The sequence below is a fragment of the Tauraco erythrolophus genome, chromosome 5 (genome assembly GCF_009769465.1).
Source record: "Tauraco erythrolophus isolate bTauEry1 chromosome 5, bTauEry1.pri, whole genome shotgun sequence".
Classification (NCBI taxonomy): domain Eukaryota; kingdom Metazoa; phylum Chordata; class Aves; order Musophagiformes; family Musophagidae; genus Tauraco; species Tauraco erythrolophus.
This window is the reverse complement of record NC_141469.1, coordinates 25,006,411-25,033,539: the sequence shown is the minus strand read 5'-3', so window position 1 is coordinate 25,033,539 and position 27,129 is coordinate 25,006,411. Positions and strand designations below refer to the sequence as shown.

General features: G+C 37.7%; 1 protein-coding gene across 5 annotated transcripts in view; it reads right to left on the bottom strand.

Annotated features, from left to right (window-relative positions):
* Positions 1-27,129, bottom strand: part of CTNNA2 (catenin alpha 2) — a 492,413-nt gene that overhangs the window by 132,561 nt on the left and 332,723 nt on the right. For all 5 annotated transcript variants that reach the window (XM_086612567.1, XM_086612566.1, XM_086612568.1 and 2 more), the window contains one exon: positions 1,829-1,909. In XM_086612567.1, coding sequence (XP_086468693.1) covers positions 1,829-1,909 — 81 coding nt within the window. The remainder of the gene's footprint in view (positions 1-1,828; positions 1,910-27,129) is intronic.

Sequence of the window (27,129 nt, the reverse complement as noted above, 5' to 3'; positions counted from 1 at the left end):
CTGTTCGTTATACATACGATGAAGCAGAACATTGATTATGATCCTAAAAGATAATGATTTATAGTCAGAATACACATTATTGAAAGCAGAGACTCCATCTTCCTCTACGCTTGTCCAAAACCCGGCACAGTTATGATCTAATCTTGATTAGTTTACTTGCAACTGCCACAATTTAATAAACATTATACCTACATGATTAACTTTCATAAATATCAGAAACTATATTAAAAGCTTCATCTCCAAGCAGGAAGATATTATATATATGCTTCACTTTACCCCTATATAGAGTTCCAGCCTTTCTGAGATTGAATTCAACACCCATGGGGCTGACTATACACGAGAAGTAGACAGTTTATTAAGAAAGGTGCCATTTTTATATCACGTTCCGGAGTAAATTTGGCTTTAGAGATGAGTAATTCAGGCAACTGTTGAGAGCCTCACACAGAACAGCAACTCATGTGTTAGTCTGCTACTTCCTTCAAGCAATAAGAACAGAGGTGGGAGGCAACACATGGTACAAGCTCCGCTGCAGAACCTAGGATCCCACAAATTTGGAGGTCAGAACAGCAGAGATCTTTCTTCTGTCATTAGCTCAGCAACAGATGTGATGCCAGGCTTTATAAAGGAGAGTCAATGATTCATATTGTCTGTAAGTCCATTGCAATATTTTTATTATCTGGAGAAATAAGATCTGAGAGTCTTTTCCTCAAATACGTTTGCTGAGAGTTGAGGAAGAGATGAAATGAGCTGAGTTTTAGCAGTGCAGAGCACTGATTTCAAAATGCCTATAAGGGCCATTATTTCCAAAACTATCATGTTGCAAATAGGTACTGAAGATACATTTAAGTCTTTACATGGTCTTCCAGATATGTGGATTTTGGATCATTTTCACAGAGGCAAACCTTGATTGGCCAGGTAGTCTTTTTTTAAATTGTTTTTACAGAAAATGCAGAATTAGGGTCATCTCAAAAGGAGAAAAAAGAGGTAAAAGGACGCAATCCCTCTTGCTTTAACTTCAAAAGGGTAAAGAGAAACCTATAGAGGGTTTCTTGCTTTTGTTTTATGTTCTCCCTTCTATTTTTTTCCTGTCTCAAGCTTTTAGAACAAATCTTTCAGTCTGATTGCTAAACACAATGATAAACATGATATAAGAAAGTCAACATTTATGGTTTACACTATGCTTTACAGTTATTCATGAAATCAGAATCATAGAAAGGTTTGGGATGGAAAGGACCTTTAAAGGTCATCTAGTCCAATCCATATCGTGATAAGCACGGACATCTTCAACTAGATCAGGATGCTCAGAGCCCCATCCAACCTGACCTTGAATGTTTCCAGGGATGAGGCATCTACCACCTCTCTGGGCAACCTGTTATTTATTAGCCTTCTGCGTATCTTCATAGGATTTTTATTTAATATGGTAGCTAGAAGTTTTCTTTGAAAATACTCTGCCAATACAAACTTTTTCATATTCTGCTCATCATTCCTGTTATTTCAATGAGAGTATTCAAATAAATACAAATAAGCACATATGCCAGTGTTTTTATGGCTGGGGCTGTGGGCTGCAAAGCCAGTGAAGGTCTGGCCAATCTGCCTACCCTCCTACATATTAAGACCATTGGGGATTACACTTGGAATACGTTTCAGTCTCCCTTTTTTTTTGGCTCAGGAAATACTAGGCCTTTGCTTAATGTCGAGTGTAATGTAGTGTCATATCTAAATAAGGACACAAATTCTTTATACTTCTACAGGTGGTGAAACCAGTATGGAGCTGAAAAGCAATGACTTCCTTGGAAAATTAAGAAGGATTACAAAAAGCTTAGATTACCTGTCTTCGGAGGTCTCGTGTTTTCTTGGTCATTTTGTCAATAGCAATGTTGAGTGGGTCCCCCTTCTCCTTCCTTCCAGTCTGTTGAAAATGAAATTTTGGAGTTAGAGAAAAACACTCCAGAAAATATAAACTTTTTTTTTTTTTTTAAAATAGTACAGATTTATCAAAGGAAATCTATGCATCTCTTTTTGTTTACTTCCATCAAGTTGGCTATTTCCAATGTAATGTTTTTAACATGTTTACTTGCAGGGGGCAGAGCAGATTATTTTAAAACAATCCTAAAATGATAAGAAGAAAGATTAAGGTGACTCACTGGAGAGTTCAGAACTTTTCTACCGATAAATTATGTGCATATATTATAGCCTATGCTCCAAAAATCTGGCAAGACCTTTCACTATAAAACGAATATTAAGAGTTTCTAATCTCCATCCTGCCAGGCACTGGGAATGTTAAACATGATAATAAGCAGCAACACAGCTTGAGGACAGAAGGAAAATGGTCCCTACGCCTGTAACAGGAATCATGTTGGCAGACATTAGGTGCAGTATAAAGAAGACCTCCACTTAAAACATTTTCCTGCAGGAAGTCTCAAAGCGAAAATCCTCACAAAGATTAAAAAAGTGGAAAAAAGCTTTTTGTGTCTCATAATGAATGAAAGAAAAATATTTTTTTAGGTTCAATGGCACAAAAAGCATTAAGTGACTTTGCCAGCTGTATTACCTTTCTCTTAAGAGAAAACTGCTTCTCTAAAGGTTTATCATATCTTTTACCACATTGAACTCTGTTTGATAGCTTTTCATCAAGAATCAAAATGTTCTTCCATTCTTTCTGGCAGCACTCTTTCCTTCCCAACGCTGTTTTCAAATACTGCTATTTAGAACTGTTCCTTGCATATGATTAAGAGGAATTTTCTATTTCAAGCTGAGCCTAATAGCATACATTTCTGGAAACTATTGAGAAGTCACTTTCGGGGTGGGATGGGGATTAAATGTACCCTTTCAATAATGATCTCTCAAATGTACAGCACTGTTATCAGCTACATGGCCACATTGGCAAGTGGCCTGTGTTCCAGCCTTCTGCTTTAAGCATTGATTCAAGGGATACCTGCTTTCTATGATTGTCTGTAATTCTAATTAAGATACAAGGCCAATGCATTTATGATCATTTAGATATCTGTGAAACTCATCCCCTATTTTTACCTAGAAATTCAAACACAAAAATATCAGGTATCACCAGAATCTAATATAAAACACAAATTTACCTCTTAGGTTTTTAAAAAGAACCCATTACAAATTCTGCAGTTAATCATATGGATTGACACCAGAAAATAGAGAGCGAAAGTGTTTGCTATGATACAAGAGAAGGCATCTGTGTAACCCGCTGATATTTTTATCTCACTTTTCTTGTTTTCATCATTTGACTGAGTTCTTCTGGTACCCATCTAAAGAAGAACTGTGGCTCTTTAGCCTAAGCAACGTCAGTACGTACTTTTAGTTTTAGATGCCCTGAATTCAGTCCCTGGTATTTCGTCCAAGACAGCAGCTGTCATATGTGCACACAACCTATATTTTTTCAAGACGAAATTCCACAACAAAACCGAGGCAGACCTGGGCAGATAAGTTTGGTACATGAAACCTCTCCTAACTGTTGAAATGGTGCAACAAGTACTGCCAGATGAGCAAGTCTCAACCAGGTTCCTAATCTCTTAAGAGTACAAAGCTATATTCTAAGAAAATTTTAAATTATTCAGGCTGTGTGCTGTGTACTAGCTGAACCAAGTATCCTTGGTGACATTAGCATTCTGGGATGATTTATTTTCCCAGTCAAATAATTCAATTTCTGTAATATTGTTTAAATTCTTCTCTTCCTTCTCATTGTTTAAGCTTTAATGCATTGACTTAGAAAGATACAAAACCACACAAAACGTTTTAAGACATTTCTTGCAGGGACAAAGATAACCTTTTTTCCCCTCTAAAATCAGGGAATAATTTGCTAAACTGTGCATATTGTAGTGAATATTAACACAACATGAATAATCAAAAAGCAAACACCATGACACTTAAGGCCACATGGGGATGGTATTTTACAGCTCTCAAACAAAGCAACTAGTTAACAATTCTTCTTCACTGATCTCATGCAGTGCAGATGTGTTTTGTGTTCACTGATGTGCAAGGTCAAGCACTTAATGCTTGGCACCCATTTAGGGGGTCAGAATATTGTCCTGAATAGGAACTTGGGACTTCTAGGGTAGTCAGCTACAAGATACAATGACAGTGAATAGATCAGACATCTGATAAAGCATAGTGTTTAGGAGCAAAGGCTCCTGACATTCCCTAAAAGGTCATTGGAAAAAAATAAAAAATTTGAGATCGACGTAAATATTTGTAATTTAGGTTCCTAACCTGGGTGTTTTGTATTGCTTATATGAGGAAACTATCATTGAGAACAGGCCCATGGTAGCCTACATCTAACAGCTCTCCTAAGCCTCTCCTCAAATTTATCCTGTAACTTTTTTAGCCTAGTTTTAAATTACATAAACAGTGGCCCTTAAGGTACATCCTATTGTGAAACATAAGGCAACTGGAGCCCTTCTGTGACCCTTAGGCCACACAACACAAACTGTCAATATCCATCTGGCCAGACCCTTCTCCCTCCAAACCAGAGAAAATCCTGTTCTGCATTGTTTAAAAAAAACTCTCTGCTCTGTGCAATCGCCCGAATCAAGCCTACATGCTATCTGAGATGCTAACTGTCATAAACCAGTCTGTGCTGGAAAACAGGCTACAAGACCAAGTGGACAGAGAGCCAGCTAAGCTCTCTCAAAGGCAGTATTTTATTAACAAATATCATAGAATCATATGAATCACAGAATGGGTTGGGTTGGAGGGACCTTCAAGATCGCTCAGTTCCAAATCCCCGGCCATGGGCAGGGACACCCTCCACTACATCAGGTTGCTCAAAGCCTCATCCAACCTGGCCTTGAACACTTCCAGGGATGGGGCATCCACAACTTCCCTAGGCAACCTGTTCCAGTGCTTCAACACCTTCAGAGTGAAGAATTTCTTCCTAATATCTAGTCTAAATCTCCTGGCTTTCAGTTTAAACCCATTGCCCCTTGACCTATCATTATATGCCCTTGCCAAAAGTCCGTCTCCAGCTTTCTTGTAGGCCTCCTTGAAGTACTGGAAGGCTGCTAGAGGTCTCCCCGGAGCCTTCTCTTCTCCAGGCTGAACAGCCCCAACTCTCTCAGTCTGTCTTCGTAGGAGACATGCTCCAGCCCTCGGATCATTTTCACGGCCCTCCTCTGGACCTGCTGTAAAAGGTCCATGTCTTCCTTATGTTGGGGGCCTTAATATATATGAATAGGGATGAAGTCATAGAGAGACTTCTCATGTTCTGTGCAGTTTTTACTCATACAGGAATTTTAAGTGTCCTTCACCTGTTATAAAACCTTTTAATCTGGACACAAACCCCCTTCTTCACTGTATGATTTCAAAGAAAGAGAAATTTGTTTAGTAAATCACATTATTGAAAAATAAATAGCTTGGCATGTGATGCTACATAGCTTCAGGAAGGTTTTTCAAACACCATCTGGTCTGTGCTGAAAATATAAGTTTATTAAAGTTTATTTATTTAAGTCCTTAAATACTCCTATATTAATGTTGCTCTGTGATAATTTTTGGCCTTCATTCCTAGAAGGGATAGAAAGGAATTTAGTCGTTTCCTGTGTTTCTGAAAAAAAAAACCCACATAAAGCTTGGTATTGAGCCTTATAGCATTTCTCTGTTAATCTGTTTCTGCAAAGCGAAGAAAGATACTTTGGAGACGGGATAAAAAGGAAGTAAAAATTGCTGCTGGCATTGGGTTAAAAAGAGAAGGAGGAGAAATGCACAGAATTCCTTGAATGCCAATATATTGGTATTCAGAGTTCCTGTGGACAGAATTATATCTATTCACAGTGTAATGAGGATAACTTTGTTATAGTAGAATATATTAATCAGGTTCCTGATTTCTAGTGACCATTAACGGCATTTGCTTACTGTTTTTACTCAAGATAATTTCAAACGATTCTCTCAATCTGTGTTACTCCCACCCTAATTTCATTAGAGCTTTTCTCTGCTTGTTTAATTTATTCTGAAAGAGGGTAGAGTTCGATTAGATATAAGGAAGAAATTCTTCACTCTGAGAGTGGTGAGGCATTGGAACAGGTTGTCCAGAGAAGCTGTGGCTGCCCCATCCCTGAGGTGTTCAAGGCCAGGTTGGATGAGGCTTTGAGCAACCTGGTGTAGTGGAAGGTGTCCCTGCCCATGGCAGGGGGGTTGGAACTAGATGATCTTGAAGGTCCCTTCCAACCCAAACCTTTCAATGATTCTATGATCAGGATGAGCTAATTTCCATGGGCTCAGGGGCTGTGCTGTCTGCAGTCCCCCAGGTCATAAATGGGTCTTCCATTGCACTTCTACCCCAAGGCTGAAGTCTCCCTCCCAGATCCTGCAACATAAGATGCAGCTCCCTGAATATATTTTTCAAGTATTTTTTAGAGTTATTTGCCACCTGGCATGAGAAGTTGAGCAGCTTTTCAACCCATCCATGTCCAGTTACTGGAAGAAAACTAGGTAGTGTCCTTTTACTCTAGAAAATGCCTACAATCACAACTACTGTCAACAACATTACTTGAACAATAAAAAAAAAAAAAACAGAATACAATCATTGCCTTCTTTCTGTTCAGCACAGCCTAAAAAGCTTCACAGTTAAAACTTCATAGTATTAAGGTAAGTACTTAGACAGGGAACTTCAACTTCATTTAGTTAGGAAGGGAAAGAATAACAAAAAGCACTTAAGGATGGTAAGAAATTTCAGCATCTGCTAGAATGAACTCTGCTAAGATATGGCACTGTTTTTGCTTTTGAAAAAAAGACTTTTTTCTCTCCCTCCTTTTCTTCTTTTCATGAGCTGTTCACAGTTTATGCTGTTGGAGTAGAATAAAAATCTCCCACAACATTTTTCACAGCTATTAAGGACATTGATATCCCACAACTTGCTCATTACAGAATTCTTTTGATCAGCAGGAGGTATTTAATAGGACACTCCTTTCTAACTCTAGAGAATATCACAGAATCAAGACACGTACAGTCAGGCCAATCAGACTAGAGACATTGCGCATTTTGGATGAGACACAGTCAACCTTGGAAGAAGATGCTCCACACTGGAACTGTGTTGTTAGTTTTGAATAAATTCAAACACGACCAATATGGAAATCATGAAGTTAAAATTTCAGCATATGAGAGAGAGAAAGTGGCTACTACCAAAATTATTATAAAGAGGGCTTAGATAGTATGGTAATAAATATCCTCATATTGAAAAGTTAGGATTACTTACAGTTGTGTAAGATGCAAACCCACTATTTTGAGCATATTATTTAAAAAAAAAATATATAATCAATGACAGATGAACATGGCTGACAATAGAAACCTATTCAAGAAGGGGATGGAATGCCAAGAAACACACAAAAAGAGCAGAAACTGCAGACCTACAATGTAACGTTGCATACAAAAAACTAGTTTGTATGACAATTAAATGAGAGAAATTTGAAAGAACTATTGTCCTTTTGCTTTAAAAGGCATAGTTTAGAAACTAGTATTTTAATATACCAATAATAATGATAATAATAATAATAGCAGCTAAAATGGTGTAAGAAAATTGGAGACCACTGTTTTCACACATTCCTCTGTCTTCTCTGCTGCTTTAGATACAAGCTGAAATACCTGGGAGAGCTCAGTCTCCCAACACATTCCATGTTGCATGTTGAAGATATACTCACTGCTATTAATCAAGTAATTTAGCCTCCAGGAGACAGGTGGAAAGATTATCTATTGATCCAAAAGCTACCAAATCTTGATATACTTTTATATTTTCATCATCCCCTGGGTAGATGGTTCCATTATTTACAGTTTATTCAGAAACTCAATATCACAATGTTTTATTAAGGCGTAAATTGCTGCTCAAAAATATATCTGTCCTAATATTTTATTTTAAATGTTGAACAACATCACTCTTTAAAAACTATGCTCATGTTCAATAGCCCTTTTTAAAGTGATGAAGAGAAGCTTAGTACTAAGACGGAAAACATTTTGAACAACAGACATAAGCTGCATCAGTGCTTTTAAGCAGAAAGCTACGTTTAAATGTACCAATACATAGTCTTCTTCTGACACGTTAAGACTGATTTTGGGTCAGGAAAAGGCTAACCTATATATCCTACCAGAAGTAAGTAGAGATTAAATTTCACTGGGAATTGAAAATTCTACCTATTAGCTAGGGAGATGGGTCAGGAAAACACATTTTAGAAAATCTGTGTGGTCCCTCTATGGATGAGCTGAAGAAGACAGAATAAATAAATTTTTAAAGAAACTGAATGGTGAGAAGTCTCTTAAGAGAATGGTGTGAATGTGAATTACTGTTCTACTCAGCTCTGATTTCATCCATTTTTTATGTAAATTCCTATAAATGGTTTTAGTTTTCAGCATTTATTCTAAGCAATTAGATTGGAGATTCTGCAATCACCTCTTTTCCATCTTCAATTTTGCTAGGGAATAACCTCAAGTAGAATGAAAATTTGTTTATTTGTACATTCTCTTTTCCTCTTAATCATTAATTTTTTTCTTGAGGAGTTAAAAAATAAAAGAAAATAAAGTAAGTTTTGCATAAATGGGACAAAAAAGGTTGCTTAGATATCCTTTCTCTACTCAGGTCTTCTGGCCATTGTTTACGCAGTTGCAAAAGAGAAAGGTTCAGTCACCACAGGGAAAGGACAAGACAGAAAAATTCCAGTATGTCTATTATCTTGCCACTTTGCAATAAAACACTGAATTACAGCCTTTCTTCACGGCGCTTCCACAATACTACTTCAGTTCTAGGATGCCATTCACTAAATAACCTGCTCATAAACACATGTTACGGACAAGAAGTTCTCCTAAAACAAAACAATTGCTTTCAGCAGTTTTTAATTACCTTACAAAATTGTGACCAGATCACAGTGAGTGTAATTGGTTCCAGTGTAGCATGAATAATCACAACTATGCAGAAAACTGGGTAAGCCACATCCTTGCAATCCCATATAGTAAATAAAGCCAATAAAATATAAATGAAGTATGAGCTGGACACGATATCAATACCTCAGGTGTGCAAATCTTGTCGTTGGCCTGGATCCAAGCAAGTTTTATCCAGATCTGTAGACAATTAAAACTAAGTATGTAATGAAATAAAGAGATTATGAAAACTGAGTATGTAAATGGTTGAAGAAGACTCTCTTTTTCTGTTTTATGTATGTTTTTTATGCAGTCCACATCACCATAATATCTGAATGCTTCAAGTGGGGGAACTGGTGAAGTAAGTGGTGTGTTTAATATCAGCCATGTGTGGTTTCTTCTTTTATCTTCTCACAGGAGGGCGAACTTGGGGTGGGGACGGGGGGGGAATATTTTACTTTGGTTGGTTTGTGGCTATTGCTTTTTCTGTTTCGCATAATTCACTGTTGGAACTACTTCTTGTCTTTTGGCAATAACCAAGGATTTTCAGAAACATTATTAATGACAGCAGTTTGATTTGAAAGACCATTCAGGATTAGGGTTTGGTCTTACTAGTTCCCGAGTGGTAGCTGCTACTATTCATAGAATCATAGACTGGTTTAGTTGGAAGGGACCTTAAAGATCATCTAGTTCCAACCCCTCTGCCCACACCCTCCCCAAAGGCAGGGGTGGAGATTGAACTCGGTGCCCTTGGGCTCAGTGTCCCGTGACCTGGCCACTTGTCTATCAGAGATCCCCTATTAATTGATATTTACCCATAATCACGTACTGGTATCTAAGTTTCCTCAAAAAAGAACAGCCTAAAAAATTTATATCTGTAATGATATTAATAGTTGCCTAAACAGTAGAACTTTTTCACTCTTGAGAGGCAGCAATTTGTTGGTTTTGGTGGTCTTTTTTTCATTTGTATATATACTTCATTTGTATATATACTTTGAATATTGCTGTATTTCTGTGTATTTTTGAACTAGAGTTTCCCAGATCACTGTGGTGAGAATACATTCCTCCTCTTCTAGCTACTAGCCTACACTGAATCCTATAGCATACTGAGGTATCAAAAATGCAGAAAAGGCAACTGGTGGGACTTTCCTAGGTAACAAGGCAAGTGTGACATACATATTTCACTGATTTTTGTTAGGTAAAATATGTGCATTGGTTCATTTATTTTTTATTATTTTTTGAGTGGGGGTAAAGTTGTACGTCTACTAGAACTTCTTCCCCAAGGCAAGAATACCCTGCCATCATTTAAGAGTTGTGTCATTTAATTAAATTCAGACCATTATGTAGCACACACTGTCATTTAAGAAAGCAGTGATAGTTTTCAGGGTAGGACCATGTCATTTAATTTTACTAGCTAGAAATACTGAATAAAATCTAGTTATTTGAGCTCCTTCTATATTCAATATATAGCAACAGGCATCTTTAGAGCACCTGTCTGTCTTACATGTCTATTGTAATATGGGACATGTTTCACCACATGGGGTTGCTTCTTTCCATTGACAATGGAGGGGGTTGTGTGGTACGAGATGATTAATTCTTAAACAACTAAGTTGCATGAGATAAAACCCGTTCTTAATAACTACAAAGATTGTCCAGTCCTCCTAAGGATCAAGCTAGTGACTGCATCTTGGACAAATTATGTATGTTTTGAATGATTTTCTCCCCCCAAAATTAAAAATGTTAGCATCGTAAGGGCATCTTTTTTACAAGCTTCCCCAAAAGACATTCCTGTACTTCCAGGTTGTGATTTTTTTAGATCCTGTAAATAATTCACTTTCTTCCCACTGTCTAAAAGAAACACACTCCATAAATCTTAGATTAGGCACTGGATTTTAAGTATCTTGCTGGTTTCTCCATGCTCATTTTCACCCTTCAAAACCCTTAAAATACAAACACATACTCACACACAACACTTCAATACTTTGGTTATCACCACCAATGGCCTTAGGACAACACTGTGTAAAAGCTGTTTCTTATCTTTGTAATAACAGGTGTGATTGCAAGACACAGACAGTTACTGGTCACAGAAACATCACAACCTAAAGCAGAAAACAAACCAATTAAAAAAAAAAAAAAAAACCAGAACCAAAACAAACCCAAACAAACCAGTTATAGCTGGATTTCTCTTATCTGAGCTTTTTCAGATAAAGACATATGTCAGCATTAACCTACTTTGGAACTGAAGGTTGCCGGTAAGAGGGGAAAACAAGGAAATGCAGTTGGAGGAGCCAAGACTGACAACCTGAGACAGGTTTTCTGATACATCCTCAAGAAATCTCTCCAAGACGTGTGTAATGTGATCTATATCTCTGCAAATGCAGGTGATAGGAGTGTCAGCATACTTGTGTACTTCTGAGCCAGGTTTCTGTCCCAATGTCCTTGAGATCTGATGTCTCTGCAGCTTCCTCTCATCCCTCTCTGTTTGAGAGGGGGGGCTTTGTATAAGAATATTGATCTGCAGAATATTTCCTTTAGTTAAAGAGCATCTTTTCCTTTGCAATGCCTCCTCTGAGGACACACAGAGGAAAACATCAGGGTTTTCACAGACTAAACTGCATATTTTTATTCAGACGATGTCAGTACACAAAGTTGATGCTGTTACACTTGCATACATTTAAAAAGTAGAAATTTAGGGGACAGAAATGCGGGTGGTGTACACTGTTACAAAACCATCAGCTTCACTGAAGCCACACTAATTTACACCAGCTGAGAATCCCCCCACTTATCAGTTAAATGAAATCTTACAGATGCTTCCATTTAGAAGGTCAGAAATGTTTACTCCAGAATTTGAAATTATTCTAATTCCTTCACAGACATCCACTTGCAAATGGTCCACTACAAACTCTTCATTTAACCACCAACTGCTTTCCAGCTGCAAACTGCAATCTGCTTTTAAATCATTTCTGCATGGCTTCTCTTAATCTAAAATAAGTGGAGGAAAAGGAGATAGTACACATTTTTTCTTTCCCTTCACATATGGAAGCCCATAGTGAAGGATTATGTAAATGAAAAGTGTTAAAAATGACCTGCTTTAATACAAGCTCTTGAGAGAAGTCTATTCTATTATTATAAGCATAATAATTAATTTTACTAAGTAATGAAATAGTTATTAACAACACCTTATATCATATTTTCTATGAAAATTTTATGTATTGAAATGTTTATATCTGGCAACAAAGAAAAGAGGAGTGTTAGAATAGTCCAGGACATTTATTGGGTAAACCTTTGTTACTCGTCTGTAACCGATTAGTGGGAATAATTGTTAGAAATCTTCACTGAAGTGATATTGGTGTCTGGTATGACCACTAGCCTCGATTTTATGTCTCATTCACTAGAAAGCACTTGCAGACAATCTCTTCCTAGTTGGTTTGAGATTAGTGGTTATATTATGAGTCACGGGGATGAGTGTTATTCACTGAATGAAATGCAGGACATTCTGAGACATCTCAGCATCCCTTAAAAACAACCTTTTAGTATTTTTCAGGTCTCCCTCTTAAGCAGAATAGGAGAACAACAAAATGTTATTTGGTTGCAAGCAAAGATTTTTTTATCTGTTTATGTGTTTAAGAAAAAGCTTCATTTGATGACAATATTTGATCATTACAGAATCATAGAATCATTGAATGGTTTGGGTTGGAAGGGACCTTCAAGATCATCTAGTTCCAACCCCCCTGACATGGGAAGGGACACCTTCCACTACACCAGGTTGCTCAAAGCCTCATCCAACCTGGCCTTGAACACTTGCAGGGATGGGGCAGCCACAGCTTCTCTGGGCAACCTGTTCCCAGTGCCTCACCACTCCCAGAGTGAAGAATTGCTTCCTTATATCTAATCGAAATCTGCCCTCTTTCAACTTAAAGCCATTGCCCCTTGTCCTATCACTACACACCCTTGTCAAAAGTCCCTCTCCAGCTTTCTGTAGGCCCCCTTTAGGTACTGAAAGGCTGCAATAAGATCACCCCGGAGCCTTCTCTTCTCCAGGCTGAACAGTTAGGTTGACTTCTGTAGTGCAGAGCTTTATGCATTTTTTTTTTTTCAGCAAAGCTTTATAAACTAATAGACATCTCTGACAAATGAAGTAACTGTTGGAAGGACATCAGAGTTCACAATGTTTACAGGTATTAAATGAACATTTCTGATTAAAATATTGAAGTTCCAACTATGTCATTCTATTTCGATGCAGAATTGTTGTTAATAGCATAAAGGCAGGTATTATATAGCCTTAGAGTTCAAAAGCCCCAAATCTGGCCCATCTATAGGAGGCACAGAAATGTCTTGACTGCATTTACAGTGCTTTGATTATCATATATCTCTTAAAAATAGGATTTCAACTAGTTACTTGCATCAGTCACTATCTAATAGACCTCCTTATGAGATTTGTCTCAAGTATTACATCCGCATTTCTTTCTTTTTAATTGTGTCACGCTTACACTCCTTGGATGATCCACAAGGAAATGAGGTCTTGTTTATTTCCTATCAAAGATGTGTTCATCAATGTATGCAGCTGAAAGTCAATGCTAACTCAATATTTGTACTTATATCAGAGAACGAAATGCTTTTTCAAATTCCTTGCTACTTTCTTTTCCCTATCTTGCCAGTTCTCTCTAGACCACCTGGGGTTTTTGTTGGTTTTTTTTTGTGTGTGTGTGGGTTTGTGTTTTTTTTTTTTTCTCTTTATCCTCCAACCTGTTCTGAACAATTTCAATTACAGTCTACACTGAAACAATATTTGCAATTATTTCCGTTGATGTTTCTTGCAGTCGGTGAAACCACTGCTACTTTCCAGCTCTGACACCCTACTTGGCAGGGTCCTGTGCGGCCTACACAATATCAAGTTAGTGCATGTGTCAAATTTTCCAAGACCAGTGACATGTGTCTGGCAACAAGGCTTTTGAGGCTGGCAGATCTCCACTGAAGACCTCACCTGCAAGCAAACCACGCACGTGAGATTTAATTGGGCGCATACTGTAACTTTAGCTACCGTTCTGAATGAGTGGAGATAGAGGAAAGTCTGGGAAAGAAAATCACTCAATCCTCATTACAGTAATTAATCAGTCACTTTGAGTACTGGCTTCTTTGTGTCCATGTGTTCCTTTGTAGGACATCAGAACCACAAGGCATTAGTGACGAAATAAACCAAAACAAAATAAAAATGAAAGAACTATTTAAACTCCAACCAGAGACATTCAAAAGAACGCAAGAACAAAGGAACAGCTCCTTCTATATTTACAAAGCAAAGCTGCGGTCTATTCTTGTCACCACCTCAGATCAATGTGCTAAGTGATATCCACGCAACTTACTTGTTAGTTTAATCAGGGGAAGTGAAACACAATTACGAGGCATTAGTGTAAAAGCCAGCACAAAATAACAGAAAGTCCATGTGGGATATCTGAAGCACAAGCCTGTTGAAAATAACTCTGTGACATTTTCATCAACAGTCTCTTTACAGAAAAAGAAATACGAACAAAAAATCTTTGTAAATGTTATTACAAACTAATTAAGCATAAAATAATACTTTATAAACTGCTCAGAGTCCTTATTACTCCTTGTAGATATCAGAATTTTTTTTTGCTTTTGTTCTTAGGAAAAAAGCTAAATGCATAAAGATAAAGACCTTTACTAAAACGATAACTGGTGCTCTTACAAAGCCTCTCAGTGCTCCCTCTCAAGTCATCTTCCATTGGATGACTCGAATACCCACTTTACACGAACACTCCAAATTAACACTGAATATAAGATGTATTTTTGGAATCATCAAACAGATGACTTGGATTAAATGGATGAAATGGGAGTAGGGAAGGGAAGGAACTCCTTCTTCTCCCCTGAAGGCACGGATGCAAGAGTGGTGGATTCAAAAGGACAAGCAAATGCAAACCTGCCCCTAAAGCCTTGCCTGAAGTGGGCTCCAGTGTCTGGAGTCCCTCTGACCCTTTCATCCCAAACTGCACCACAGCTCACTTTCAGCAGATATACCCAGCCTGGCAGTATAAAGGAAAGAAGGATTTCTTAAACACCACAAGAGGGAATCAGACCAAGGCCTCTCATTTCCTCGGTGATACTCAACTATTAAAAAAATGAAAAAAAGGAAAAAGGAGGCAGAATAACCTCTGTGATTTAGATACAAAGGAATCTTACTTAGTCTTCAAAAAAACTCAAACTATCAATACATGTCTTCAGGACTGAGCATAAGCTGGAAAAAGCCATCTCCTTCCAGTCCTAACTTCTTTTTTTTTTTTTTTAAGATCCAAACAGGCTCAGATTGTACTGAGCACAGTTAATCTCCTGGATTGAGGTGACTTCACTTTTTTCAGTAGTCACAATGCATAGCCCGGGTCCTGCTACCCCTGTGGTAAAAAAATCACTTTAAATGTTCATGTTGTAATTCTAAGCTTGTAGACTCCGAGGTTTTTAATTGGATTTGGCCCTTTATCTTTTATATTCATGAGACAGTAATTAATTTGACCATCCCTGCCTGGTCCACAGGGTAATTGAATGAATAGCTCTGCACATCCACATAAATGCCTCTTAAAAGAGTTATTACTATGAATGTGTGATATGACAAGTTAACTTTGTGACGTTGATAATGATGGCATTGAAGCTGTTAAGGTAAGTGCCATTGGAGCCCATCTCATAGCTAATGGAAATGGAAGGAAGTCTATGAATATGCAACATGAAAAAAAACCACTGTAAAATTTACACTCTACCTAGCTTTTTAAAATAAAAAAGATAAAGCTAATCCTATCTTTCAAACTTCCTTGATACACCTTCATCTTCTGGCACAAGTAGAATCCCCAAAATATCATAAAAGGGGTTAAAAGCAAGAGAGTTTTTTTGGTAGATTGCCACAAAGACTTCTTGCAGGAAATGAAGTGTAAAAAATTTTAAAGAATGTTAAATGAAATCACTGCAGACTGAAACCTGTGGTTCCAGTGCAAGACCTGAAATAACTTTGAAACAGATGCTAATTGGCACCATCTTCATTCTGATGTTCATAAATGAAACTGAACGAGCCTTCAAAGGTGCCAGAGGAAGACTAGCCGTCCAAGGAACATTAAAATGTGCTTGGATTTGGTTAGTCAGCTCCTAAGTTATTTATATCCTGCTAGGTTATTTAGATGTGTTTGAAAATTCATCCAATGAGACAAGCATGTACATTTTCAAAAGGGTTGAAAGTCTGTGGAATCTAAATTCTTAAATTATCCTGGATAGATCTGCACTATCAGTTAGCGTTGGCTTTGGGGGTGAACTACTGATCTGAGGTTTTACTGAATTATTCACTGCAGATTTTTTACTGGGCAATAGTGCATGGTTAGTACCAAGAAGAACATGGTACTTGACAAGTCTCGGTACAAATCCTGCACTGTCAAAAGTTATCCACAGACATCTGCAGCTGTTTAGGATACTTTTTAATGGCAGATGCATGCAGACACTAATTGCAAGTGGTAAAAGTGCCAATTGACCTCTACACCTGGTTTTCTTCTTTCCCTCCTAAATAACTTACACTTTGATGTTCGAAATTAAACCTATTTTTCATATAAGGATATAAGCTATTTAAAATAGAATAATTCTAGTAATTCACTAATTTGGCTCTGCAGTGACTTCAGTAGCAATTTTGGTAGCAATGCAATGCAGCATTCCACACTCCCTATTTATTACTTCTATGCAATACACTATAATTTCATTGGCATTATCTACAAAATTATAATTGGATAAATGTTTCCTAGAAAAATCAATGATTTCAATAAAACGGGAATAATCATAGAGATTCTGCATGTTACACATGGTCATGATGCACTCCAGCAAGACAGCAACCGAATCCACAGTCTATGGGAATTAGACTCTTCTCCCAGTTCCCACTCCAGTTCTGTTCCTAATAGACTGTATTGTACCCAAGTTTTCTTTAGTATGGCAATTAGTGTTAAGGGTGAGTCAATTCCACGATGATCAAACACCTAAAGAAATTTTAAAAAATAAACTAAAGCCCAGCAGGAGCAGCTCTGTGGCTTTCCACACCGCATGATGCTTTTCACTTCAAAACTACCAAGTAAATTACTGAGAAGAAGTTACTGTGAATAAAATGGGTTACACTGTGTTAAGTAATTATCTCTAAAGTGTGAAATGGGTAGGAAGCATCTCATCTTAAAGTAGTGCCATGATGCATATTACCTCTCTAGTATAAAGTGAAGTCTTTTTTTTTCTTTTCTTTATCTTGCAGGAGCAAGCCCAGGAATGAAAACTTTATTTTTCTAATGATCTTTTATGTGGGAGAGAAGTGTAAAGACTCAACCTGTGAAACTATGCTGTGCTCTGCTATTTGTACCGCACTAATGTTTCTGGAAGAATTTTCTAGAGTTTCATGAGCTCTCAGGAAATGCCCAGTAAATTATAAATGTATTTGGTTAATGCTCCTCATTTAAGGAATACGTGATGGAGATGCGATCTCCTATGTTAAAGACCAGCATTTCTGGGAGTGTTAAGGGATGCGCCCCAGTTAAGATTAATTTGTGAAACACTGCAGAACACAGCTTGCCTTTAAGCACCTCTTGCAAGTATGTCATGCTGCACACTCGTTCTGTTCCTCAGTCCTGAAAACTAGTGGTAAAAAATGGTCATTTTAATAGAAAAGTTATGATCACAGTATGGGTTAGGAAAATACCTTCATGATGCTTCTGAGAGAACAGAGGGGATATTCTTGCAATTAATTAATACCTAGATGCATAACAATAGGCTATTTCACCAAGAAGAAAAGGTGTTTGGGTTTTTTTGGAGGTTTTGTTTTTTTTTTTTTTTTGACAACTGTTATTAAAAGTTGCAGGGATTGAGGAGAAGAACAAAGAAAACCACACAAGAATCAAAAAAGAGATTTCTCCAAGGCAAAAGGTAAACTGGCAGTAATGAATTGTTTATACTATTTGGGTAAAATACTGCTGTCCATTTAAAGAATAAAGAATTTATGCAGAGTACATCTGAAATTCAGTCCCAGACCAAAACCAAGAGGTAGTAGAGATAAAATAAGAGAGTACTAGTCCGGGTTTAATAGCCAACAAGCACAATTTAGAGAAAATATTTTTCCTTAATAATCCATTTCGGCCACATGTAATAGAGGCTTTTGTTTTGTTTTGTTCATATACATAAGAGATTCATTCCAAAAAGATCAGAAAGGGTTATTTTCACAGATTGAGTATCATATGGATAACAGAATTATATTTTGCAAAGGCATGACTTCTGAAAACACACGGAGCCATTTAGTGACCCCGTTGTTCAGGAGAAAGAGCAAAAGCGTATCCACAAAGTGTAAACTCATTTTGGCCTCAGCCCTGACACTGTCTTTGAGGTCTGACCTTCAGGAGAACCTCACGTAACGCAGATGGGTTGACTAGGGCTGGCCACAGGAAAGCGTTTAACAAGTCAGTGTTGCAAAGCACTCTGTAACGATGCGGAACAAGCCTCTAAATATATCAAGTGAGCTCTGCTGAAATAGCAGTGTGTTACTCGCTTGTTCTCTGGGATCAGGGAGTGTTACCTCCAGGAGGGGAATGGCTAGGACACAGTAATTTCAATGCAGGGTTTCGAAATTATATTTCATTATTTCAAATTTTTACCACTTCAGCATTTGTTTAATCTGATCATGTAATAATTTCATGTAATATTTGAAATAATTTTATAAATGTATATACTTTCAGACACGGTAAATGCAAGGTGTGGTATTTAGAGGTAAGCAATGGCCAGTGCCAAGAGATTTTGGAAGCTTCCCCATAACATTGGAAAACTAGGCAAAGGCAACGATGCTACAGCAGGATGGTTGGTCTGGTCATTGTGTTACACACATTGATGGTTGTAGCCCTGATGTCAGCGGACAAGACAGGGAGAGAACAACCTCAAATCCATGATCACATCAGGCAAGACACCTGTAAACATTTCTGCCAAGCCTGTTTCATTAATATCACAAGCTCATGCAAAACAAAAGGAACTGTGTTTACAAAATTAATGTTTCGTGGGCCTCTCTTTAGGCAAATATCTACTTTTTGTTAAAAAGAGTTGCCTTTTATGTACAACTGTGTACACATTTACAGATATTTGTATACTCAAGGATAAGTTTTCATTGTGTAGAAAACTTCCTAAATCAAGATAAGAATGTCCATCAATCATCTAATACAGCTAAACAGTAGAAATTTTGGGTAAAAGTGCTTTTAAAAAAAAATAAAAAATGAGGCTAGCAGAATCACAGCCTATGCCAGTATTCTTTTTGACCGATGAATTCCAGAGCAGTTTACTACAATAAATAGCATCTCCTAGTAAAATTTTCTGCTTCTAATATCATTCTGTTCTCAAAAAACATATATTTAGACATCAAAAACAAATTGCAACAACATGCAGAAAAACAAGCTGTTGTCTCAGAAACCTATTTCCAATATTCCACATAACTTCAAATATTATCAAGACAAAAAGAAAGCTGCATGACATATATTTATGCATTTGTGTGTGTGTGTAAGGCTTTTATCATTCAAATCCACAATGTATTACCTTTATACAATCAAAATAAATAAATAAATCAAAATAACTATGATTTCTTGACTGGCATATTTAATATTTTCAGTGCTAAGAAGGGCAATGCCCAATATTAGGCATTATGTTAAAGATCTTGTTTGAAGTTCCATTTCACTTTTTATGCCAAAATTTGTTCAAATTGCAGAGCCATACACTTGAAAATAAAATATTAATATTACAGCTGCCTGCTTAGCTAGAATTTCCCCTGTTTTTATCCATGCATGTTATGGTACAGTCCTGATTTATATGATCAGATCTTAATTTTTCCACAGGAGCTCTGCTAATGTGCACTGGATATATGAGTCTCATTTATTGCTCAGTTGTGTATATAGCTAAAATATGTTGCTTGCAAAATTAATATAGATTAATATAGTAATCTAAAAATGTTGCTGGGTTTACTGCGTTCAGCTCTGGGGCACTGAACATCAGAAGGACATAGAACCGCTGGAGTCAGTCCAGAGAAAAGCCACAAAGATGATGCGAGGGCTGGAGCACCTCTCCTATAGAGACAGGTTGAGCGAGTTGGGGCTGTTCAGCCTGGAGAAGAGAAGGCTCCAGGGAGATCCAGCAGGCTTTTAGTACCTAAAGGGGCTGCAAGAAAGCTGGAGAGGGACTTTTGACAAGGGCATGTAGTGATAGGACAAGGGGCAATGGCTTTAAGTTGAAAGAGGGGAGATTTCAATTAGATATAAGGAAGAAATTTTTTATGATGAGAGTGGTGAGGCACTAGAACAGGTTGCCCAGAGGAGTTGTGGCTGCCCCATCCATGAAAGTGTTCAAGGCCGGGCTGGATGAGGCTTTGAGCAACCTGGTGTAGTGGAGGGTTTCCCTGCCCATGGCAGGGGGTTGGAACTAGATGATCTTGAAGGTCCCTTCCAACCCAAACCATTCTATGATTCTATAATTCTACGATATTTCAACAGCTTCTTATAAAACCAAAGCCACAATTTAGCTTCAAGAAAACAGTGTTTAAGATTGTATGCACGGCAGAGCAGAATAACTTTCTCTTTTGAAATTTCAGAGAGAATGTTTCTATAAAGCAAAATGGTATTGTTCTCATTGGCATTAATAGGGTATTTAGAAAGTAACGTGAAGTGTCATGGGGATGTTCAGTTATCACATCTGCTCAGACCTCTTTGCACTTTAGAACAAAAAGAGGCTCCCCAGGAGTGATGGAGAGAGAGTTGAGCTGTAGTGATGCTGGAGTGAACAGTATCAGGAAAGTATTTAAAACTCATGAGATTATGAAATTAATTCATCATTAAGTAAGTATCTGCAGAGAAATGCTGTAGCACAGAAAAAACTGTGGCGGAAAAATATTTTCTTCTGAATACAGAATATCATAAAAGGCTTTGATTTCGTATCCTCATGATTGTAACTTACGTTGACTTTTCATAGATTTCATAGATTTCTAGGTTGGAAAAGACCTTAGAGATCATCCAGTCCAACCGTCCCTAATCCCCCATTAAACCATATCCCTAAGTAGTTCATCCACCCTTTTCTTAAACTCATTCAGGGATGGGGACTCAACCACCTCCCTGGGCAGCCTATTCCAGTGGCTGACATATTAACTGGTTTTACTATCACTTCTGATATATTTTCTTATAAGAAAAGACAAGCATTGTTATAATTGGTTACTTTTGTTAACCTTCAATCTAGCACGTTAAATGTGATCATGATTCTTCCCTTCAGAAATAAATCCTGATAACCCAACTGGATTTACATCAGCCTATTATATAGCATGTTCAAGGATATAGAGTAATTTTCAGTTTCTGGGACCAGAAGTCACGATCACATCTAATCTCCTGTGCCTGACAATAAGTTTATGACGGTGGGTGGAAAAGTTCACTGACTTCAGAAGTCATTGAATGAGATCACATATTATTTTAAACAGCACAGTTATTAGTTAAAAAAATAAATAAATAAAAATACAGTAGAAAGAATAACAGATAAACACTCCTATTGCCTAATGTGTTGCTATACACTACATGGATTTTATAGGCTATATTATTCCTCAGATGACACATTGAAATCAACGTAGAAACTCGGAGCAAATGGAGTTGTTTCTGTTTTTTTCACAAGTATTTTTGGAATTTCAAAGTTCACATTTTGAAGTTGGATGTCCCATGCATGGAAGTGTTCAAGGCCAGGTTGGATGGAGCTTTGAGCAACCTGATCTAGTGAAAGACATCCCTATCCATGGCAGATAGGCCGGATCAGATGATCTTTAAAGGTCCTTTCTGATCCAAACTACTCTATGATTCATTGGGAGTTTGGTATGTACTTTTGTTTCAATATTTTTTTTTCCTAATCAATATAACTAAAATTATCAAATTCTGCCCTCTGTATGACTGGACTAAGAATTAATCCACTAGTCTAGGGAACAAAAGTTGCATTTTTGAAAATATCTCAAGCTTCTTCTCTGCATTCTCCCATACTGTATGGAGTACTTGTGTAGTAGCTGTGAGATTCCAGTTGTGCTCTGCTGGGAAACGATGCACAATGGTGGTACGATCAACTGAGTAATTCAGTGAACTGGAATGAGAATTTGGGCATATGCTCTCTCACAACCAAATAAGAGCCATGTCTCCACTTAAATCGCAAACGATAAGAAAAGCCACTTTGTGACTTCCTGCGCACATAAACATGGTAAAATTGATTAGGTTTGGAAGTAATGCATTGTATCTAACTGAACACTGTAAAATCAGTATTTAGATACAATAGTCTTTGTAAAAGACTATGTTTTGTAAATATGACCTGCAAATACTTATTTTAAAAAGTCAATAACCTAAACATTCTTTTACCCAAGATTGTTTGGGGGTTTTTGTGTGTTTTTTGTTGTTTTTTTTTTTTAAATGACATTTACCATAGCAGCAGAGAGTGATCATACAGCTAAATGAGGCTTTAACCAGCTTATTATAATAAATACTTATACTTACTGACTGCAACAGAATATTTATAAAATGTTTTCCGTTTGATCCAGTTGTAGGACTTAAACTGAACTAGCAAACCAGGGAAAGTAAAATAACTCCTCTACTGATTCCTAAAATCACACACAAAACTATAGTAGGAAACACGTTAAAACTATAGTAGGAAAATTTCAACAAATTTTGATATTTAATATCTTTCCAAAATTCTTTTCTAAGCACCCTTGTGGAATGACTCCCCTCTTTATATTCCTTGCAGATAGCATTAGGATACTGTATTGAACGTAATAAAGATATGATCCCCAGACATAATAATGGCAGTCTGAAGAGTTTAAGATCATAATATAGACTACGAAAACAAAAGAATGCTGCTTAAAATACGCAAGCTTTTAAAAAAAACTAATACTTTTTTGTGTTATGCTTATTTGTCTTTTGGCTTCATGTCTTAAGGAACTATATTTCAAATATTTCTATGCATACCCACCGGTGAGAAGTTTCCTTTATTAAAATAAAATTAAGAATATTTTGCATGAAAGAAATAATATGGGAATTTAGAGAAAATGTGAATATTTGCAGATCCAGAAACAAAAGAGATAGCTGCAGTAACTACAAAACATAAATAATATTTGGAATCCTAATTATCCTCCTACTCTCTCATATCATCAAGCCCCTTTTGTGTTCTAGGGCAGAAACCACCTACTCCCCCTAAATCATTTCAGTGAGGCCTGCAAATGCTATCTAACATTTATTTTCTGTTACACAAACATATGCAAATGCTTATCCATATGCATAAGCACCTAGACACACCTCCAGAATAAAACTCAAATCACTCCATCAAGGTCAGTGTCCTTGGACTCGTAGCTCTCATCCCAAAGAGTCAATTGAGATGTGCATTACAGAGATTGAGGAAGGATGGGGGGAAGGCAGATTGGCAATAATAATACCATTATAGAGGCTAGTTACAAGCATGATAGCTTCATGATTTAGTCATTTGTCTCTTTAGTTCCTGAATTCTTACATTTTTTCTATTTTTTCTTGCCCACATCAAAAGCATGATTCAAGGTTCTCTCCTGTTAGCGGCATTTCTATTGCTTATTGCCTAATTTCTTTCCATAAAAACAATCTCAAATTGACCACCTAGCTAGTGTTATGAGTAATTTGTCTTACAACAGAGTCAAAATTATCTTCATGGTCCTTTTCATAAATTCATTTCCCCCATTCTATACCTCCACTAACGAAGCTGGATTTTGTTTGTTAGACACTTGAAATTTTGAGAACACCTACGTGTGCTCAAGAATTTGCTTCAGTTCCACAACAGTGTGTTTTTATTCCCTGAGCTGAGATGCTACCATGGTTCCATATGCTTTCTATGCCTCCTTGCTCATCCAAGTCATTCTCTTTCACCCATGAAATAGTTTCTGGAGTTGCAACCTGTCAACACCTAAAGAGCTCGTGAGGCTTCAATAGAGACACCTCCTGCTTTGTTAAGGCACTCTACTGAAAATGCAGTCCCCCAAAACAGCTCAGTTAAAACCCCTCCTCTTCCTTGTTACTTCCATTTCTTTACTTCAACGGTGCCCCAAATTTTTCTAGCAATTGACCATTAAGCCTTCAGTCTCTTCTGCAGTACAGGATAAGGATAAAGACAAAGTCTTATTTTGAACAGCGGGCTTGAATGTTGTTCAATGACAAGTGTGACTGTCCTTATAGAGAGAAATGAATAACAATTAAATCTGGGAAGGAAGCAAAAAAAGTATGGGAACATTTCACAAGCCTAGGAAAATATTATTTAGAAAACTGAAATTCTATATATTTTTTTTCAGCAATTTCGTACAGTGATTAGTATTACAGCTATTTGTATTTGTGCAAAAATAAGGAAAAGAACTGAAACACAAAATGTTGCAAACTAAACAAAATAATAGCATCAGTCATCTCTCAAATCATTATCGCACTTGAGAAGCATAATAAAACTCAAGCGTACGGGACTTTCCTGAAAATTTCCCACACACTTTTTAAAGACATATGTTCAAAGCAGAAATGCTTTGGGTAAATTTCTGGAGGGAAAAAACGAAAAAAAACCCCTCTGCATCTTCCTTATTCCCCCTATAGATTACACAGTTTATAGTAACATCTTCGGGGCATGATGTGACCTTTTCTGCTTGTACGAATTTCTCCTGGGCGCAGGGCACTCACAGAGAAGCCCTGAATCAGCTTTACGAAGCTTTTCCATGAGAAACAGAAATGGACTTTTACCTTCGCTTTTTGTGTTTACAGACACAGATCCATATTTAACTCATTTGTCCCCCTTAAATCAAGTGCTTGTTACAAAGGGACATCCCCCACCACCCACAAGAACCCGATGGTGGCTGCACTGTGAACAAATTTCGTTTCTATGCTGATATAAGGATAGCATATTGCACTGATCAAAACCGCATTAAACACTGCCAGATTTACAAACAGAGGCTAGAATTTAATTTAAATGTCATTTTAAATTTCCACTATTAGATTTCCTCACTATTACTACACTTTTCTCCTTATTCCAAGGCTACTGAGTATCTTTATGTTCACAGATTTTGATTTTAATTGCATACTCAACTATCCCGAATTATTAGGCAACATACCAAGGTAGCAGCAAATTGGTATTTTACCGTTTTCTCCATATGCTAAGCAGGTCAAACTACATACCCATATGCTATATTCCTCTCTGCTGTGAGTAAACTCAATGAATATGGTCTTTATATCGCTGCAACAGACTGCAGAATTGCTCCAGTGGATCTTGAGGTACCATCACCAGTTCATAAATCAGTCACATTAGACACATTTTTCTCTTAACAAATACTAGATCACTAAATATGTATATTCATGTAACTTTTGTTTCCAAAATTAAACTGTTTCTACTAGTGCAATCAAATTCCTGGAACTTGCTCACAGTATTAGTACCTGTAAATCTATGGGGTTTTCCCTGCCTTTGTTCAATATTGTGTTTCTCCATGTCAGTAACTTTCATAGAATCATAGAATCACAGAATGGTTTGGGTTGGAAAGGACCTTCAAGATCATCTAGTTCCAACCCCCCTGCCATGGGCAGGGACACCTTCCACTAGATCAGGTTGCTCAAAGTCTCATCCAACCTGGCCTTGAACACTTCCAGGGATGGGGCAGCCACAGCTTCTCTGGGTAATCTGTTCCAGTGTCTCACCACTCTCATCATAAAAAATTCCTTCCTTATATCTAATTGAAATCTCCCCTCTTTCAGTTTAAAGCCTTTGCCCCTTGTCCTATCACTACACGTCCTTGTAAAAAGTCCCTCTCCAGCTTTCTTGCAGGCCCCCTTTAAGCACTAGGAGGCTGATAGATCTCCCCAGAGACTTCTCTTCTCCAGGCTGAACAACCTCAACTCTCTCAGCCTGTCTTCACAGGAGAGGTGCTCCAGCCCTCAGATCACCTTTATGGCCCTTTTCTGGACCTGCTCCAACAGGCCCATGTTCTTATGCTGGGGGTCCCAGAGCTGAACGCAGTATTCCAGGTGGGTTCTGACGAGAGCAGAGCAGAGGGGCAGAATCCCCTCCCTCGACCTGCTGCCCACGCTTCCTTTGATGCAGCCCAGGATGCGGTTGGCTTTCTGAGCTGCCAGCGCACATTGCCAGCTCATGTTGAGCTTCTCATCAACCAACACCCCCAAGTCCTTTTCCTCAGGGCTGCTCTCAATCCATTCTCCACCCAGCCTGTACTCGTGCTTGTACTTTCTGCTTTGAATCCTTCTGAATCAATTCAAGGAATCGTGACTATCTTGGGCTTATTCTGGCCATACGAATGTCAGATTTGGCAGAGAGGAGGAAGGCTTACAAGTATTGTCAGTGGTGCCTGACTTAAAATTGCCAGTTTCTAGGTATTTTGTCCAGTTCCAGCTCTGAGATTCCATTTTTGCGCAGAAACAGGAGTGTTTCTGGGGCTGACTGATTTAGGAACAAAAACTTGGGACACAGAAAAGGGAGCTTAGAGGAAGTACTAAGGGGGAAACATGTAACCCATAAGGGAGGACACTCATGCCCAAAATACACATTAATCTGCAGGGTAAATGGCCCTTTTGGAAGCAGCAGTGGTAAAACTCCTTTAAGCCTAGCTGTGTGTTTGTGGCACAGGTAGGTCCAGGCAAACAAAATATGGTGCAGAGATGTGCTCCTTTATCTGTAACTCACGACAGTGAATGAGTACAAGACATGATGCATCTGATAATACTCAACTGCCATCTAGGAACTGGTCTACTGTCCTTTCCTAGGCCAGTCAAGTAAGACATGGTGAAAAACGAGACATGCACTGCGTTATCTGTTTCAAGGGATGTGCAGATCCCAAAGGCATTGGAATTGCCATTGGGATTTGCCTTTGGGATTGCTCCTGCAGATGCTTCTGTACAGGTGATGCTCGGGTGCTGAAAAAATACCACCTCAAACCTGTGTGGCTGTTCGCATGTGGCCATCTCCTGTTGCAACCCCCCCAAAAAAGCAGTAGGATTGGTTCATGTCCTATAGGAAGCAGTAAGATTAAACGAGAAGAAAATCATAATTAGTAATAGAGATGATAAGATTTCATCATATTGGTAAAAAAATCCCTTAAGCACTTAACAGGGGACATCAGATTTGAAGGTGAACTGGGGGAAATTTCATATTATACAGAGCATTTAAAAACTGTAACATGATTCAGCAAAATCATACAGAGACCTTAAGCCTCTGATGTCA